This window comes from Botrytis cinerea, chromosome 14, assembly GCF_000143535.2.
Source record: "Botrytis cinerea B05.10 chromosome 14, complete sequence".
Classification (NCBI taxonomy): Eukaryota; Fungi; Ascomycota; class Leotiomycetes; order Helotiales; family Sclerotiniaceae; genus Botrytis; species Botrytis cinerea.
In genome coordinates this window covers 1,309,345-1,325,775 of record NC_037323.1, presented here as the reverse complement: position 1 = coordinate 1,325,775, position 16,431 = coordinate 1,309,345, and the positions used below count along the sequence as shown (strand labels likewise).

The 16,431-nt window shown below is 42.4% G+C and overlaps 5 protein-coding genes across 8 annotated transcripts; 3 read left to right on the top strand and 2 right to left on the bottom strand.

The window, feature by feature from the left end:
* Nucleotides 1–231: 231 nt before the first annotated feature.
* On the bottom strand, nucleotides 232–2,405 carry BCIN_14g03440 (hypothetical protein). The gene is made up of 3 exons (XM_024697167.1): nucleotides 1,861–2,405; nucleotides 1,640–1,796; nucleotides 232–1,592 (listed from the first exon to the last, which is right to left on the bottom strand). Exons 1-3 carry the CDS (start codon nucleotides 2,119–2,121, stop codon nucleotides 370–372), a joined length of 1,641 nt encoding a protein of 546 aa, XP_024552982.1. The 5' UTR covers nucleotides 2,122–2,405; the 3' UTR covers nucleotides 232–369.
* A 5,362-nt stretch (nucleotides 2,406–7,767) lies between these two features.
* Nucleotides 7,768–9,289, top strand: BCIN_14g03430 (hypothetical protein). The gene has a single exon (XM_001549426.2). The coding sequence runs from the start codon at nucleotides 7,964–7,966 to the stop codon at nucleotides 9,140–9,142; it is 1,179 nt and encodes a 392-aa protein (XP_001549476.1). The 5' UTR covers nucleotides 7,768–7,963; the 3' UTR covers nucleotides 9,143–9,289.
* A 438-nt stretch (nucleotides 9,290–9,727) lies between these two features.
* On the top strand, nucleotides 9,728–12,079 carry BCIN_14g03420 (hypothetical protein). Of its 2 annotated transcripts, none has more exons than XM_024697166.1 (2): nucleotides 9,728–11,469; nucleotides 11,540–12,079. In XM_024697166.1, the coding sequence occupies exons 1-2, from the start codon at nucleotides 9,936–9,938 to the stop codon at nucleotides 11,728–11,730; spliced, it is 1,725 nt and encodes a 574-aa protein (XP_024552981.1). In that variant the 5' UTR covers nucleotides 9,728–9,935; the 3' UTR covers nucleotides 11,731–12,079. The 2 variants fall into 2 exon arrangements, with proteins under 2 accessions (XP_024552981.1, XP_024552980.1); XM_024697165.1 differs by having other exon boundaries at nucleotides 11,537–12,079.
* Nucleotides 12,080–13,305: 1,226 nt separating this feature from the next.
* Nucleotides 13,306–14,592, bottom strand: BCIN_14g03410 (hypothetical protein). 3 transcript variants are annotated; one of them, XM_024697162.1, is made up of 4 exons: nucleotides 14,562–14,592; nucleotides 14,504–14,509; nucleotides 14,313–14,414; nucleotides 13,306–14,249 (listed from the first exon to the last, which is right to left on the bottom strand). In XM_024697162.1, exons 1-4 carry the CDS (start codon nucleotides 14,569–14,571, stop codon nucleotides 13,804–13,806), a joined length of 564 nt encoding a protein of 187 aa, XP_024552977.1. In that variant the 5' UTR covers nucleotides 14,572–14,592; the 3' UTR covers nucleotides 13,306–13,803. The 3 variants fall into 3 exon arrangements, with proteins under 3 accessions (XP_024552977.1, XP_024552979.1, XP_024552978.1); XM_024697163.1 differs by having other exon boundaries at nucleotides 14,504–14,592; XM_024697164.1 differs by having other exon boundaries at nucleotides 14,313–14,592.
* Nucleotides 14,593–14,731: 139 nt separating this feature from the next.
* Nucleotides 14,732–15,823, top strand: Bcerv25. Its single transcript, XM_001549423.2, has 4 exons — nucleotides 14,732–15,043; nucleotides 15,101–15,224; nucleotides 15,279–15,582; nucleotides 15,639–15,823. Exons 1-4 carry the CDS (start codon nucleotides 14,831–14,833, stop codon nucleotides 15,655–15,657), a joined length of 660 nt encoding a protein of 219 aa, XP_001549473.1. The 5' UTR covers nucleotides 14,732–14,830; the 3' UTR covers nucleotides 15,658–15,823.
* The last annotated feature ends 608 nt before the right edge of the window (nucleotides 15,824–16,431 follow it).

The window sequence follows — 16,431 nt, the reverse complement described above, 5'->3', positions numbered from 1 at the left end:
AAACTTCTTTTTCTATTTCCAATTGCCACGGTGTGGAATCACGTGGCCGGTTGGCCCCCTCAAAGGGGGCCAAAAGGAATGGTTGTATTGGCACATATATAAGCTAGACCCGATTAAGCTAGCTTATATATATATATATATATATAAATTCTATAATATCAATTCTATTCCTGAAAAGTATCAAAGAGAGATATAGTAATAAATAAAGCCTGTTTCTGATCTTGAATTGTTTGAATCACTTGCTTGTTGATTTTGATTGTTAAAATGATGTAAGTTTTGATACAGAAAGTGCTGGTGGGCCGCATGTAGTGGTCACTATTCTTGCAATCCGACAGTGGCGAAATAGTCCACTGTATCTTCATAATCATGTTATTGGCTCAGAGCAGAAGCACTAATAGAGCTCCAAAATTGACAACGATCAGTCTCCGTCTGGTTCTGGGTAGCCATTCTAGTAGCATTAGTTTGAATCAATAGCCAGTTGTCTGTCATGAAACGCTCCCACTCAGGACTGCCTTCCGCTCTATATGTATTTGGATTCAGAGATCTGATGAAGCTTTGCCAGTAGCCTTGAACCACCGGTACAATAGAAGCATCGACATTCGAGTAGCTGTTACTACCTTTCGGGTTCGCGGCAAATCCTGGTCCCCAAACTGCATCAATTTCCCAGGTGTGTGGAACGCCAAGGCCACTTGCGATATTCGCAGGATCACGAACATTGAAGCGGTAGTTCCACACCTCAGCCGCAGACGCAGGTCTCGAGCTCATAGCTCTTGCTACATCCAAGCTTGGACAAGTCATTATGCCCTCTCCATAGGCAGCTGACAGTGATGCAAAGAACGGAGCATGGTTGGGGTACTGGTGTGCCGCGTCAAAAGGATAGATTCTATGTATCGCGTGTAGATCTTTCGCTGTTAGAGGCGGATATTGGGCTTTTAGGACATCTGAAGCTTGTTTTGTCGTGTTGGCCTCAAAGTTGAAAACCGTACCTTCATCTTCTGTATTTCCAAGAAGTAAAGGAACGGAGACGAAATTACCACTCTTGATCATTGAGACTGGGGTATCAGTAAACAAAGAGCCATCGATGCAAGGAGCGTAAGTGAAGGCCGCCAACTCATTAGACTCAAAGTTTGGCCAAGCTATATTGGCCGCCTGGAGCTGTTTTCCTGGGAGTCCCCTAAGGCAGGTAACGTCACTACAATTAGTAGCGCGTAGAAGATCTCTATACTGGAATTCGATATCCGAGACTGGCAAAACGTGCGTCAACCAAGAAGACGACGCAATCGCCCCAACGAACAAATCTGTAGGCTTGCCATTATAGGCAGCTAAATGATATAAGACGCTACCTGCCCCCGAAGATGTTCCCATAAGAACAATATGTTCCGGGTTCCCTCCAAATAAGGCGATATTCTTCTTAGTCCACTCCATAGCCTTTCGCTGATCAAGCAAACCGACGTTCAAATCCCCTTCGTTCCGGATATCCTCGCTAGCGAGGAAGCCGTACGGCCCAACACGGTAGTTAAAGGTGACGACAACCATATTGTTGTCACTTGCTCTGATCAAGCTAGAGCCGTTAAAATTGGCATCGAAGTTTGCTGGATTATATTTAGTATGGAAAAGGGGTATGGAGTAAATAACTGACTATTATGCGAACCGCCCTGGATCCAAATTACGACCGGCAGAAGAGATGAGTGTGTGGTCATGTTCGGAGAAAACACGTTGATGAATAAGCAATCTTCATCAGCCGGCGTCGATGGTATGAACGAATGGAGGTGGACGGGCAGGCAGACTGGACCATACTAGGCAGATTGATTAGTATTTTTCAGATGTACTATTCTCTTCTCGGTTTTAGAATAAACTCACTTTGTCTGCCTTAATAGTCTCATTTTCAGGCAAAGCATCCTGAGGTGCACGAAACCTTAAGTCTCCAAGAGGAGGGGCTGCAAAACGCATTCCGAGAAATTCATTTACTCCTAATCCATTGGTAGATGAAACATACTTTGCATAGCCAAGGTCGACAGCATTTTCAGTGAGATTAGGACACAATGATTCGTGTATTATGGCAGCCACAGAGCTTGCGACTGTGAGAAAAGTAACAAAAACTAACGAAATTTGGCGAGCCATAATGTGCTTATTATTAACTGAAGACAACACAGAGAATAGATAAATCGTTAGAAAATTCAAGTCTAGAGGTGTCACATCTATTATAATATAGAATCATTAGATTGCACATCTTTATTGCTTTGTAAGTATTTCATGTGAATACATGAAGACCTTGCTTTGTGTAGGTATACTGTCTCTTTCTCTCGTGCTGTGTGCGGAATGGAAGATAATCCTGATGTGAAGATGCTGCTGAGCAAAAGCCATACCTGTCGCTTGTGTAGACAACGCGTTAAGGAAGCCCCCACAAGGAAGCCCCACAAGTAATCAAAGAAAAGCGACAACTATCGCATACTTTCTTACAAATGTCAATTACCAAGCACGCGGAATCTTGCGCGCCAGAACGAAGTGCCTCGTAAGCAAACCGAAATTCGATCTTCCAAATCACAACAAATTGTTTCGACTCCTTTGATTGATATTTGTCCGTTTGTCTCAGGAAAATAGTCAGTAAGGCCATAGTACCTTACCTATACCACTATAACTGGGTCTTAGAATGTAAAATTTCATATCGACTTTAACGAGGCGGCTTTATTATATTGGCTCTACTCTTAGTTGCTTGTTACAACGGATTAGTAACAAACTAAAGAATCACAAAAATATAGGCTATAGTAGTTATATATAGTAAATAAAGGTGAATCATTATATAATAGTAGTAAGGTGTAATAACACATTTGCGCTAAAATCTGAGAATAGTTACTATTGACTTTCTATTCATTTTCAACCTTCAACTTTCCTTTGCTCAACAACTATTTTTTTACCATTGAATCTATAGGAAATTCAACTAGAATTACTCGCCAACTATCTTGCTCATCTGCTTTCTTTCTTATAATTCTATTTACTATTCTATTTTTTTTTAATCCATTTGCTTGTTGCGCATTTGATTCTCTCTTATATTTTATTTCTATTCATGATCAAGATGAAGCGGGGGACTTCAAGCGAAGCTGAGAGTTCTAAGCAGCTTTTTCCACGAGTGTTAATCCTGAAACCTCTCCTGAGCCCTGCAAAGCTGTTTCAAAAGATGAACTGGTAATCTGGGTGGCCGAGTTTGCGACACACAATATTGCCTAAACGATAAATCGCGTTAAAATGGTTCAGGGTCAGCTGTCAAGGGTAATCAAGATGAGGAGAGGAAGAATTCAGTTGTTCGGGACTTAGGTGCTGAGGGTGCCAAGGGTGAACAAAGTGGAGGCAGCAATGAATTCTCATATAGGGAAAAGTACTGCCATGGGAGGGCGTTGCCTGTGGTGGTAAAGTTAATATTCCGGACGAAAAGAAATTCAATATAAATTCCCATACAAATTTCTATTGCATACATTACGATATTAAAGTTCCTTTCGTCACTGATGAAGCGCTCACTTCGTCAACTACGGATTCTGCTACCACAGGTGTTGTTGACTCAGAGGGCGAGAAAATTCATACGGAATGGAGGGAGAAAAATGGTACGCTTGAAGACCGCTGGGTTGGTTTTAAAGGTTTGGCAAAGCATGCATTGTTAGATGAAGATTTGGTCGCGTTTGATATTATCAATCGAGAAACTATCAATAAGTGTAGGCGAGTAGTTTAGAAGTTGAAGTGTGGCTCAATGAAGAACTCAAGTGTAAATTATATATACTTGTTGTTATTATTAGTTGTAGAAATGAAGGCAGCTTGTTTGGAAAAGTTTAGGATTTCTATCCCATATGTGGAATGGAAATTTGTATTAGAGATCTTAGTTATTGCAAAGATTTCCTTTGATGAGGGAAAAGAAAAGATTACCACGATTTGTTATTATTATGTAGCTTGTTATATATATTTCTATTGAGGTTAATTGTATCGAGAGTTTTGGCCCTATACTAAAATGATTGATAAGAAGGGATATCGTATCATTAATAACTCGGGTTAAATCATTTTCTAACACCGGAAAGCTTTTTGAAGAAGTTCTAGCAGGGGCGGGGGCGGAGATGTTGGCCGCTGGTAGTAATGATGAGGCTCACAGGGTATTCAATAGTCAGGACTGTGGTCTAATAATGTAAGGAATTGAATGTCCAAAAGCCATTAGAAAATTTGAAATAGTTCATTGTTCCAATCAAATTCAATATCTCAAATGATTCAATGTCTGAAATGATTTGAGTATCTGACAGCAATTGGAAACCTGAAAATAGTTTAATATCTTAAACGATTAACGCCCTAGATCTAGTAGTCGGCTCTTGTAAGCGGCCTCCTAGCTCCCAGTTGGGGAAAGTGATTGTCTTTGGAAAGTAGCTATCCCCATAGATTTTTTCATAGGTAACTTATTCAATTCCCAAAATAAAATCATGAATTTAATATTATTGAATTGCTATGATTATGCTGGATTCAATAATATAATTTTTTTTTCAAATAGTATAATATTTTTTGAATGGGGACAACCGCTTTCCCTAATTAGGAATTAGGAGGCCATTTACAAGAGCCGACTATTAGTATTGTGCCTACGCGACTATACACCACCGATTAAAACAATCAAGATGTCTCAATCTCTCAATATTCGATCTTTTACTCCGTCCTGGGATTATAATATACAATATCCTGCCAGTCACACCGAGAATGAAGATGGTGAGACAAAAACTAGATAGATCTCAATTACCGCCTTTCTAAAGACTCCATTCCACTCCGTCTTGCTCTCTCGGCCTGTAACCTCCACTATATCTCCTCTCTTCAAATTCGATCGAATAGTCACCTCCCCCCCCCCCCTTTATTCCTCAGAAACTCAGCAAAATCGCCTAACCCAGCTTCTAGAAAACCTATATCAAAAGATACAGGATTGAGACTAGAAAGAAGAAATAGTAATTCAATAGCTTCACATAATATGAGATTTGGTCCTGCAAACAACAACGAGAATCCATCTGCCTTATTCATCACCTTTGATATACCCAAACTCTCCCCAAATACATTGAATTTTCACTTCTTACAATGATAATTTCCCATCTCCTTACTGGCAATAAAAGCAGCCTCAAGCTATTGATCAGCTCTAATAAATAAGATGTCCTCCCCTGACGCACATGATGTGATGGATAGGGGCATCGGGAATCCGAGCCACTAGGAGTCATCTTATGCATACGCCTAGAAAACTGGCTGTCCCCATTGTGGAAGCCGGAAACTTGGTGTCTCTCCAGCCTTGACTGCGATTCCTAAAGCTTCTCCTTTTGTTTCACACTGGCCGATCTGTCCTGCTCGCGCAGGCCATACGGGTGGCCCTTGGAGGCGGGCTTCTTTTTCGGTGCCATCCCAAGTGTCAGTCGCAATGTCGATTGATCTTCTTCCATAAGTTGCTCCAGAATGCCCTTACATAAAGCTCGTAAATTACATCGTCAGCTGCTGCTGGTGCATTGTCATCGTTGCTCTTTTTGCCATCGACGTGGATCTCAGAAACGAACAAGTTGTCGCTGTCCCCTTCCCCACCCTCCTCACCGTCTCTACCATATTCGGCCTCATCACCAAACGCTACACCCAGATCCTCAATCAAATCAGCAAAAGAACATGTGAGATAGACAGTATATATTTTTTTCGATAATTGACAACAAATCGAATAATCAGGATATGGAGTTGAAGATTAGAGAGGAGTATTTAGATGCTGTTGAGTCACTGTATATACACAAAATTTGAAGGGTAAAACCATGCCTAAGGATATCAATATTGCCAATGTATGTTTCTATGTAAACAATTCATTTTGATACATTGTTTATCTCTAAAATAATTGAATTGAGTTCGTGAGACAATCCCACCCCACCCCCACCACTCCGCCCGTGCCCGCCCCTCCGAAAATCTCCTACTGTGCTCCAAGGCGGTGCCTCGCTCAATGTTTAATGATCATATACATTAAAAACCACACCTCCACCATCAAATAACAATAGGTGGTGTGGTGTAATGGTAGCACGTGACGTTGTGGCTCATTCTTAACAGGATATTTCATGATTTCCGTTTCAATCTGGGTTCGATTCCCAGCACCGCCAAGCTAGCTTAGTTTGGATTGAAATTAATAAGGTGGTTTGATTCCATCTAATTCCTATTCTTTTTGCGTTTTTTTTTGTTGTTGCGTCTTGATGAGATGCGGCTGTGGTGTGGTGGGGTTGGTGGGGTAAGCGAGTCAATTAGTTAGTCATGATTTTCTGATTTGGTTGTTGTTGGGTGGGGTAAGGAAGGAACTAATGAAACTTGTTGGCTGATATTCAAGATTAAATTGATAAAGATGATACAACGTGGAGTTGATTGTTGAAATTGTGTCATTGTCGATGACAATTTGGACAGTTGTTCCCCGGAAAGGTGATCACAAGAAGTGATGAATGAAAAATGGTATCTTGGATGATCACGGAAAGATCTATTTATGGTGTATGAGGGTTTTTCCATTCATTCTTGGCGGGGCTGGGAATCGAACCATTCAAAATTTGGATCTGCTTTCAAATCTTTGATTTTGGCTCTGCCACGTGTCTGCGAAATCGGATGTGGGTAGCTCTTCGGCGAAGATACATCAGACCGAAATTGAGTACTGTCTGTGGTGTTCAAAAATGCCTACATGTTAGTTTGGTGGTGTGCACAGCCGGATGATAATGGAGCTAGTCAAGTCATGTGAGTATTGTCGAAACGCGGATAAGTACACACCCTCAATACACCCATGATTGCTAAGTGGAATTAGATTCCATCATCTCAGGAGTTTCGTTTGATGTCCGAAATTTCATCGGATAACGAGGAACAGTAGACGGGTATTACCCATGATTCTATCTGTTGAATGCCAGTCACATCATGGAGACGGAACTTTCCCTTAACTTGATATCCTGAAGTGAAATGAGGATAAGGGTAAAATCTGAAGCTTACTAATAAGGGTCTCAAGGTTAGCAAGAGACGGGCGGGGCGTTTAGCAATCGCAACTAGAGTACGCATAGAGTTAGATCTCCCCATTAAGCTTTTCTGCATAATAACCTTAAGTCCAAAAGCAATTAGATTTAGAGTTAAGAAACATCGGATTTTCGCATGGTCATTCTTCTTTAGGTGTTTGTGGTTAGCCAACCTTATTAAATTAAACAGTCTCGTACTCTGAGAACGCCTCCAAAGTATAAACTATTCCGTAGATGTATTCGAGAATATTGCTCAGTTCATCCGGAGTTACCAGGTTGTGAAAGTCAATTAGATGAACATGATAGGACGGTCCGTTTACCACAACAATATTCGGGGATCTTGCTTGATCGTCAATTGGTTGCGAAGGTTAATTGAGATGAATATGCGATTGCGAATATGCTTTACCATACTGAGCATGCAAACAGTTTTGTTGCCAAGAAATCTGGAGCACTCCTTTGTCAGCATTTATCCCCTGTCGTGGGCTGAGGTTTATGGACTGGAATATGCATTGGAGGTTTGCACAGCGAAGTGAGTGACATAGCCAAGAAATTTGTGGTAAACATACTCCTTCATCGAAACTTTGAAAAAGTTAAGTAGATTGTTTGCGGTGGACAGGGCAACTATGCGCCAAGTTTAGGGCTTTTGGGAATCCTTTTTTCTCGTGTCGAGATAATGCCTTACGACATGGAGATACTGGAGGGACAATGTCCGAATCTTGATGGGATGCTGGACAAGATGATTAGGCAGGTCAATGGTATATAAGGATGTTGAATGTCTCGAGGTTTTCAAAATCATCAACTCATCAACTCATCAACTCATCTACTCATCCACTCTTTACTCATTCACTCATTGAATCAATCATTCATTCGTTTTCACAACACAGCTTACAGTCAAGCAAATCAATCACCACAGCTCATTCAGCAAAGTTATATCAATAACTTCACTTCAATCAATCATCATGGTTTCAATCAAGACCCTCGCTATCCTCTTGTTCTCTGTTATTGCAGTTGACGCCGCAGCAGTCATTGGCAAAGCTGAAGGTTTCGCTGCTTCAGCCACTGGAGGTGGATCTGCCGCTGGTGCATCCCCAAAGGACCTTACTGAGCTTGTCAACTGGCTCTCCGATGGTGTTGCCCGTACCATTGTCCTTGACAAGACCTGGGATTTCACAGGCTCCATGGGCTCAAAGACCGAAAAGGGATGCACACCCCTCTCAAACACCTGCACCAACGGTGCCGGGCAAGATTCAGTCGATATCAATGGCTGGTGTGAACAGGCTGCAAATGCCAACCAAAATCTTCCCAAGCCAACCATCACTTACGATGTCGCCGGTATTCCTCCAAGTGCTATCAAGCTCGGTTCCAACAAATCCATTATCGGAGTTGGATCTGCCGGAAAGATTAAGGGTAGAGGTTTCTACATTGCAGGTGCTAAGAACATCATTATCCAGAACGTTGAGTTCATCGAGATGAACCCCAAGTACATCTGGGGTGGAGATGCTATCTCCGTTGACGGCACTGATCTTTTGTGGATCGATCACGTCAAGATCTCCCGAATTGGTCGTCAATTCATTACTATGGGTCCTGGCGCTTCCAACCGTGTCACCATCTCCAACTCCGAGTTTGATGGTACTACTCTTTGGTCTGCTAAGTGCAACAACCACCATTACTGGACATTGTACTTCACTGGATCCCAAGATACTGTCACTTTCAAGGGCAACTACATCCACAACACAAGTGGTCGTGGACCCAAGGTTGGAGGCCTGCACTCCTCAGTCACTCCAAATGTCTTCCTCCAAGCTTCCAACAACTACTGGTCAAACGTCGCAGGAAATGCATTCCAAATCGGCGAGGGAGCAAAGGTACTTGCCGAGGGCAACATTTTCGAGAGCGTAACTACACCCGTCATCTTCGACATTACCAGCAACCCTCTTTGGTCTTCCAGCAGTGGTGTTGCAGGATGTGCTTCGATCCTTGGTCGCAACTGCCAGGCCAATAGCCTTGTCTCATCTGGATCTTTCGCTGGCACCAACACTAATGTTTTGACTGCTGCAAAGGGATTGTCCCTTGCTTCTGTCGCCGATGTTGGAACTACCAAGGCCAGTGTTCTCAAGAACGCCGGTATTGGAAAGATTTAAGTGATGGGTTGGAGATGGTAGACTGGAGGGATGAAGGGAGGGGGGACAAGGGGGGAGAGGGACAACAGAAGGAGAGAGTGAGATGGAAATGATCTAGGCAACAAATTTATAGGAGTCGTTATAATAAAATAGTCATTTTTTGTTTTAAGAGATGTTTCTTGGCATATGTTGTGATTGCTTTCTGTGAGAAATGTTCGACTCGTTGCTAAATGATATGATTCGATATCCTATATATAGTATTAAGTTCTATAGAAATATAGAGAAATACGATAATGGTAGTAGCATAATAGATGTTACTTGGCAGACTGATGTAATGAGTTAGTCAGAAAGTATATATCAGAGAACTTAAGCGTCTGTCTTTGTAGCTACAATACAGTTCCCATCTTTGTGTTTGGGTCATAGCTTTCGTAGCTTCCACATGCTTTACCCCACAGTGAGTAGAAATGGGGCAAGATCCGCGCTCTCAATGGATTTTGACTGTATACCTACCTCTGGGGTATAGCGTCTTTCCAGTAGCCTCTCTTCACTTCCTCATCACTTGTAGATTTACACAATAAATAAAAAATAATCAAACTCTTACTCTCTGTTCCGTCTCTTAAAAATAGGTTCTTTAAACACTCTTGAAATTTTTATAGTTTATGCTTCAATACACGCTGACCTTTTTGTATGTAAGATGTGAGGTGGGTGGTACAAACCCCGCACATGAGTCAGATAAGCAATCCAACCTCTGCGAATTCCAGTTTCATCCTGTACTATAGTAAAATCTCCATTTGGAGACTCTGAATCAATTATAATGGCACTTAATATTAATGCCTTTGCGAGTCTGGTGGATGCATTGAGAATCGCAGACGAGACACCCGAGGACGACAATCAGGTTCCTGATTACTCAAACTCAACTCTTCCAGATTTAATCCAATCGCTCAGCCAATCTATCAAAATCATTTCCTCACAGACGCAGCAAACTTGTTCTTTAGCTGGCTCAATAACCCACCTCAGTAGTCTGGATAGCACACAAATAACCTCACTTTGCAGACTAGCCAACGAGGTTACTGAAGCGGCTCGAATTCTCGATGACACCGTCAATACACTTAAAAATGCCCAGGAAATACTCAGCATTACCTCCCTCACTTCCCTTGGAGGTCAGGGTGGGGCTAATATTCGCAACGGGTCTCTGGTTCAGCGTATGTTGGCATACTTCGACGAGCAAATAAGAATTGTAGTACGAAGCGTTCTGGACAACTCGAGCAATGGCATCCTATGGAAGATCGCTGAAGAGTGTTACAACCAAGCTAGCAGTTGCTCCGGTTCACTGCATACGAGCAACTATTGTTCTCCACGCGACGAGGCGCTTGAACGGCCATATGACCCTGATTATGAGGCTGAGCAATACTACGAGCATGAAGATCGTATGTTGATGGACGAAGATTACGCCAAGTATATGTATCAACAAATAGAGCAGAGGCAAGAGGCAGGGATGAGAGAAGAGAGGAGGTGGATCGACTTTTGGGTTTTGGTACTTAGCAGATGTCCTAACGGACCGACGCTGTTCTACCCACCTGCAAACCACGAGATCAAACTTCACGTGCTTGGGAATGAAGATATCCCACGGTATTTGTTCCGGACCTTTGACACTGACAGCTGGGCGAAAAGTAACAACAGCGTGGTAGCTTCAATAGCAAGTGTTCGCCATGACAGCAGAATAGATATTCTGTCTCTTTCCGCTCTGAAAGCGACAAATTTGATGTACAAACATCTGGATGGAAAACATCCTTACACTTGGAATCGCGAGGACAACTTAGTTTCGTGGACGAGCTCTCTTTTGAATGCAATCCAATATGCGATCTGGAAAACCCGCTTTGGCCGCCCTGCAGCAGAAATCCAGATCTGCGCAGTGGACACGAGAAGATTTCCGCTCGGGCAATTCGCGCCGGATACGTGGCTTCTACAAGAGTATCGCAACACGGCCGCAGAAGTGGGTGGGGATATAGAGAAATTCTTCCGCTTTCGTCTTGAGGATGAGAGATACCAGAATGGTGAATTCCTCTCGCAGGGATTAATACACCATGCGAATCGATCTTGTGTGGTGTCTTTGAAAAATCTGCAGGATTCGGGGCTTTACAATCTCTATCCCGAGTTCGTTGAAGAAGGGGGCAAGCACAAATGGACGAATCGTGTACTACAACTGCGCGGGCGCTGGTCTAAAGAGCGGCTGACAAGCGCTCCAGAGGTGAATTTTGCGGAGAAAGTAGCGAAGAGTTGTTTTCCTTCCTTTGAAACTGCTGATATAATGTTAATACTCTTGACACTCAAAGCCCGCAAAATGAAAGGTGAGGGTCCTAATATCTTTCGTTTTATCAAATGAAGATTATCAATACTAACTCTTAATCATCAAAGAAGATCTCAGAGATGACAATAGATATTGTCCGGAATGGGCTCGCAAGCCAGATGAGGTTCGAAGATACGTAAGTGCAGCTAGACTACTAGAATCGCGAAAGCATAGTATGAATAGACGAGGGGGTGCCTCTCTTCGCATATCGAACGATGTCTCTGGCATTCAAATAGTCAAAGAATTGTTCGACTACAACTAAATTTCGGCACTAAAAGCTGGCGCCACTGTGGAGGAAAGCTGGCGCTACATCTAGAAACTGTACTGTTTATTAGTATCTATGTCGGATTGGCTTCAGTGGCGCGTACAGAGATTGAACTGGGGATATAAGATATGAATATCCACCAGCGATTGAAGGAAGTGGACTTTTTGGAAATCCTAATATCACCGGATGTGTTGTGTTGGGATGGGGTGTGGTGTAATTCGTGGAGCATTATTTTCAGCGATAATATGGCTACTTCACCAATTATGATACTATTATGCTCAAGCAATTGTATTGTCAAAAGTGCTTGTTGGGCCCAGATGGGAATGCAATATCGAAGAATATGCGAGGGTCTTGATTGTTACTAGGGATAGTCGTTTTCTCGAACAAGTCCTTAGATGAACCACCGAGTATTTATACTCCTCGAGTCTCACATTTGAGGGAGGCAGTTTGTTTGTATTGACGAAGTAATGTTAATGGGGAAACAAACTCCATGAACCTTTGGGGTACCATTTTTCACATGACAAAGTGGGGTGAGCTGTAAATGTGTCGAAATCAACATTCTCTCAAATTGAGCTAGTGATGAGGTTCGTGTCTCGAACATCCAGGCCAATCGCCATCTTAGACATGTGTCATTTTTGGCCATTAATAAATGTACCGATACCACTCATGTAAACGATGGGGGAAATGCAATTATTAGACCTTCATCGTTGCGACTGTCATGGACGCCCTACAATATATTCACTCGCCTCACGTCCATTAGTAGCAGCAACAACCAATACACTTTCCGCAAAATAGAGAAAAGCATCTTCAAGTCTTCAAATAGTCTTCAGCAGGAAGAAGAAGAAGAAAATCCATGCAGAACAGACAAGCAAACCCTTACTGATCCCTTAGTTAGCAGGAGAATACCCCCCGCGAGGATATTTTTACTTGTTCGATCTTGGCGTTTTACTACTCTACCGCCAGACCGCACCACCTATGCGATCTGGTTGATGGGCTGGATTTAGGTCAGTATATAGGTATGGGAGATGAAAGTTGGAGAAATGCAGGGGTGATTGGATTGGAGAGGAAGGTAGATGTTAGTTTGTGCGGTTGCTGCTGCTCACTTGTTTAAAGCTACATCTTGTTTCACGTCAGATTTCTGATAATCCCTATAAACTAAAGTCTTCAGCATTGGCTTGCTTTGAGGCTGGATGCAGACTTGTTAGGTGGGAAATAATAATAAAACAAAAAAAAAGATTAAATTGATGTGATTTATAGATTATGATGTATTCAATGTTGACCCCAGAACAGCAAATGCTATGTCAAAACATTGAACTTAGAAAAAGTCCAAGACTGTGCTCAAGATTAGATTTTGTTCAGCATTTGTTTGGTGGTACTTATATGTAAAGCTCGGGTGCCAGAACATCAAAAAGCGTTTGTGGTTTAGTGGTAAAATCCATCGTTGCCATCATTCGATATCTTCTAAAGAAGATAGAGTAAGATAACAACTTCGATGGGCCCCGGGTTCGATTCCCGGCGAACGCATCATTTCTTGTTTTTTTGTTTCTTTTTTGTTTGAAATTTGAATTATCTTGGAGTATATATATATAATATTTCGTGGATAGGTTGATATTTTTCTTTTCTTATGCTTGCCAGATAACGACATTGTGATCAACGATAATAGACTTCTAAATTGTTAATTGTATCACTGTCCAAACACCAGAAAAACAAGTAGAAATGTCAACTAGACATTCTTGACGTGAAAAGGTTTCATTCTTTTGCTTGTCTAGTGATGCCGTATGTTTCAACTATAATAGTACAATTTCTCCCAACTCCAGTGTTTTCCTGCGGTACCGCGCTGCTTTATAATTTGCATGACCATTACTAAAATTCGACAACAGTCTTCAGAATACCTATTCATCGAACGCATCAATCTGCTCCATGTTCTCATTCTGCTGTCCTTTGAACACGAAGAAAAATCATCCGCATGATGAATATCCTTGATAATGTACGTGCCAGTAATTCAACCCTGAACGCCAAAGTCCATATCATCTCTCCAATTCTCAACTCTCAACAAATACCATTATCTCTTTATCTTCTCTCATCCCGATTTCCCCCTGGTGGAGGCATGCCCGGAAACCCTTGACCACCAGGCGGTGGCATTCCCGGGAAGCCCCCTGGTGGAGGAACTGGAAATTGGAAATTAGGTGGCAAGCCACCTGGAGGAGGGAATGGCATTCCAGCAGGCATGCCAGGCATACCCGGGAATGGTGGCATAGGTGGCGCACCTGGTTGTCCAGGTAAAGGAGGCATTGGGAAACCTCTTGCGCCTGGTGGAGGGAATGGCAAACCACCTGGACCAGAGGATGGAGGGAAAGGTGGTGGAACTCCTCCAGGGAAATTAGCTGGTGGAAATGGTGGGAATGGTGCCGAGGATGCTGGGTTGTGAAGCATAGGATTCGAAGAGGATTGACCTTCGGCGGCATAGGAAGATGTGATGGAGTCGATTACGGATTGGGCTTTTTCGTGGCCGATTTCTAAGGTGAGGACAATGGATTAGTTTACTTGAGTATGGTGATTGTGGATAGAAAGAAACATACGTTGATAATAATCGACAACATTGCGCAAATGATTACGTCCACTATTATGAGCTTTACGCACACTCATCGAGTCGTGAGTGAGGTAGACATCGCAGTAATCGCCTTCAAAGATGTGTTAGCAAGCTGGTCGCGAAGATGGAGATGGAGCTTGAATAGTCGCAAGTCGCACGGCGCGTTGATTTTAAACTTACAGAAGACTGTGAGAGTAGTTAGCATATATACCAGAATCGCAGATGTTCAAAAACTTACATTTTGGCATTTTGGCGGGATTAAATATCTCAAAGATTGTTATTGTCGTTGAATTTGAAGGTCCAAAGATATCCAAATCCAAATCTAGAAGTTCAAACTTCGATAACACGTGACCTGAGATTTCACATCCCTGTAGAGTACCCCGAACCTTACACGTCGTCTAAATCTTTGGATTACCGCGATCTGGTTCTTGAGATTCGAGAGCTCCGTTTACACATATCTTTTGAAGCCCCTTGTTTTTCACTCAATCGATTCGGCTTCTGTACATCATGGCATATACAAGGTCATTTCTGCAAACACTTTGCAGTTTCTTTCTGGTACTAGCAGTTGCGGAAGCACTGAAATTCGACATTGACGCTTATCACAAAGGAGACAAGAAGGCAGAGAGATGCATTAGGAATTTCGTGGCTAAGGACACTTTGGTTGTGGTTACTGCTACTATTGATGGTTCAAAGGGGGATGGCATGCAAGTCGATATGCATGTATGTTTTAGCGCAATTGCTTGAAAGAGTCTGGACGCATGCTGACATGAAGGGTAGATTAAAGATGCTGTTGGAAACGAATACGGAAAACCAAAGGACATTGTAGGCGAAAAGAGAATGGCCTTCACATCTCATGCCGATGCATCATTCGATGTTTGCTTCTACAATTACTTTACAGCCTGTTCGTTGCCGCCCTTTCTTCATTCTCATCATAGCCAGTACTAACTATATCTAGCAAACCGTGTTAACAATCCCCGTCGCCACGTTGAACTCGATATTGACATTGGAGCCGACGCCAAAGATTGGTCCGCCGTCCAAGCTACAGAGAAACTCAAGCCGGTCGAAACTGAATTGAGGCGCATCGAGGAAATGGTCGCAGAAATTGTTACGGAAATGGAATACCTTAGACACAGAGAACAGAAATTGAGAGACACAAACGAGAGCACGAATAACAGAGTTAAATGGTTTGCATTTGGAACCATGGGAATGTTGGTATCACTCGGAGCTTGGCAGGTGATCTATTTGAGGGCGTATTTCAGGTATGTTATTAAAATTGTGATGGAGAGCTTATTTGATGCTAATAAATGGGAAACAGATCAAAGCATCTTATTTAGATATGGGTACCATGGTTGTTATGAGGATGGCGGCTTATGGCGATGGCTTTTTCAGCGAATAAGACCCCTTCTTTACTAGAGTGCGAAGACATCTGTAAAATGAAATGCGATGATAAAAAAACTCTCTAGTTCTCAGCAATACGATACTCCTCATTCTTGATTTCTATCGCATTTTCCTGTTTTGCTTGATGGAGAGGAAGTTCTCAAAAGTTTTGGGTTGCATTTTCCTCGTATATTTCTCAAGTCGATTAATATATTTTTGGTGACATTACCATCTCCTCCCATTGGAAGGAGATACAGCTGAGATAGGACCATCTTGTACCCTGTTCATAATCATGTCACAAGTTGTTTAGTTGTGTACAATCTGATCGCTTTTGGTGTTGAACTGCGAAACGTGTAGCAGAGAAAATGGAAGGCACAAAATGAGAGTCGGAGTTAGGTATCAAAGAGAAACCATACATTCCAACATGCGGTAATAATTCAAGTTCACAATCATGATTCACAGCTTTTTATTGGATCTGATATCGAAGTATATAATCTTATCAACTTGATAGTGAGAATTCACGGTTTAGGCCGGTTCATGTTGACAGGCCGTTGTTCCTTGCCCAATGCAACCACACATTGATCGCTCTATCGGGGTACGGATTTGCTAATCGTTAGTCTGAGTTGTCATCCGAATCATCTCTGCAAGTGCATTCTTTCCAGGCGACATGCAGATATTTTGGGGCAAAAACTTTGGCAGTTCCTCGCAGAACGGATTTTCAACCTGCGAAG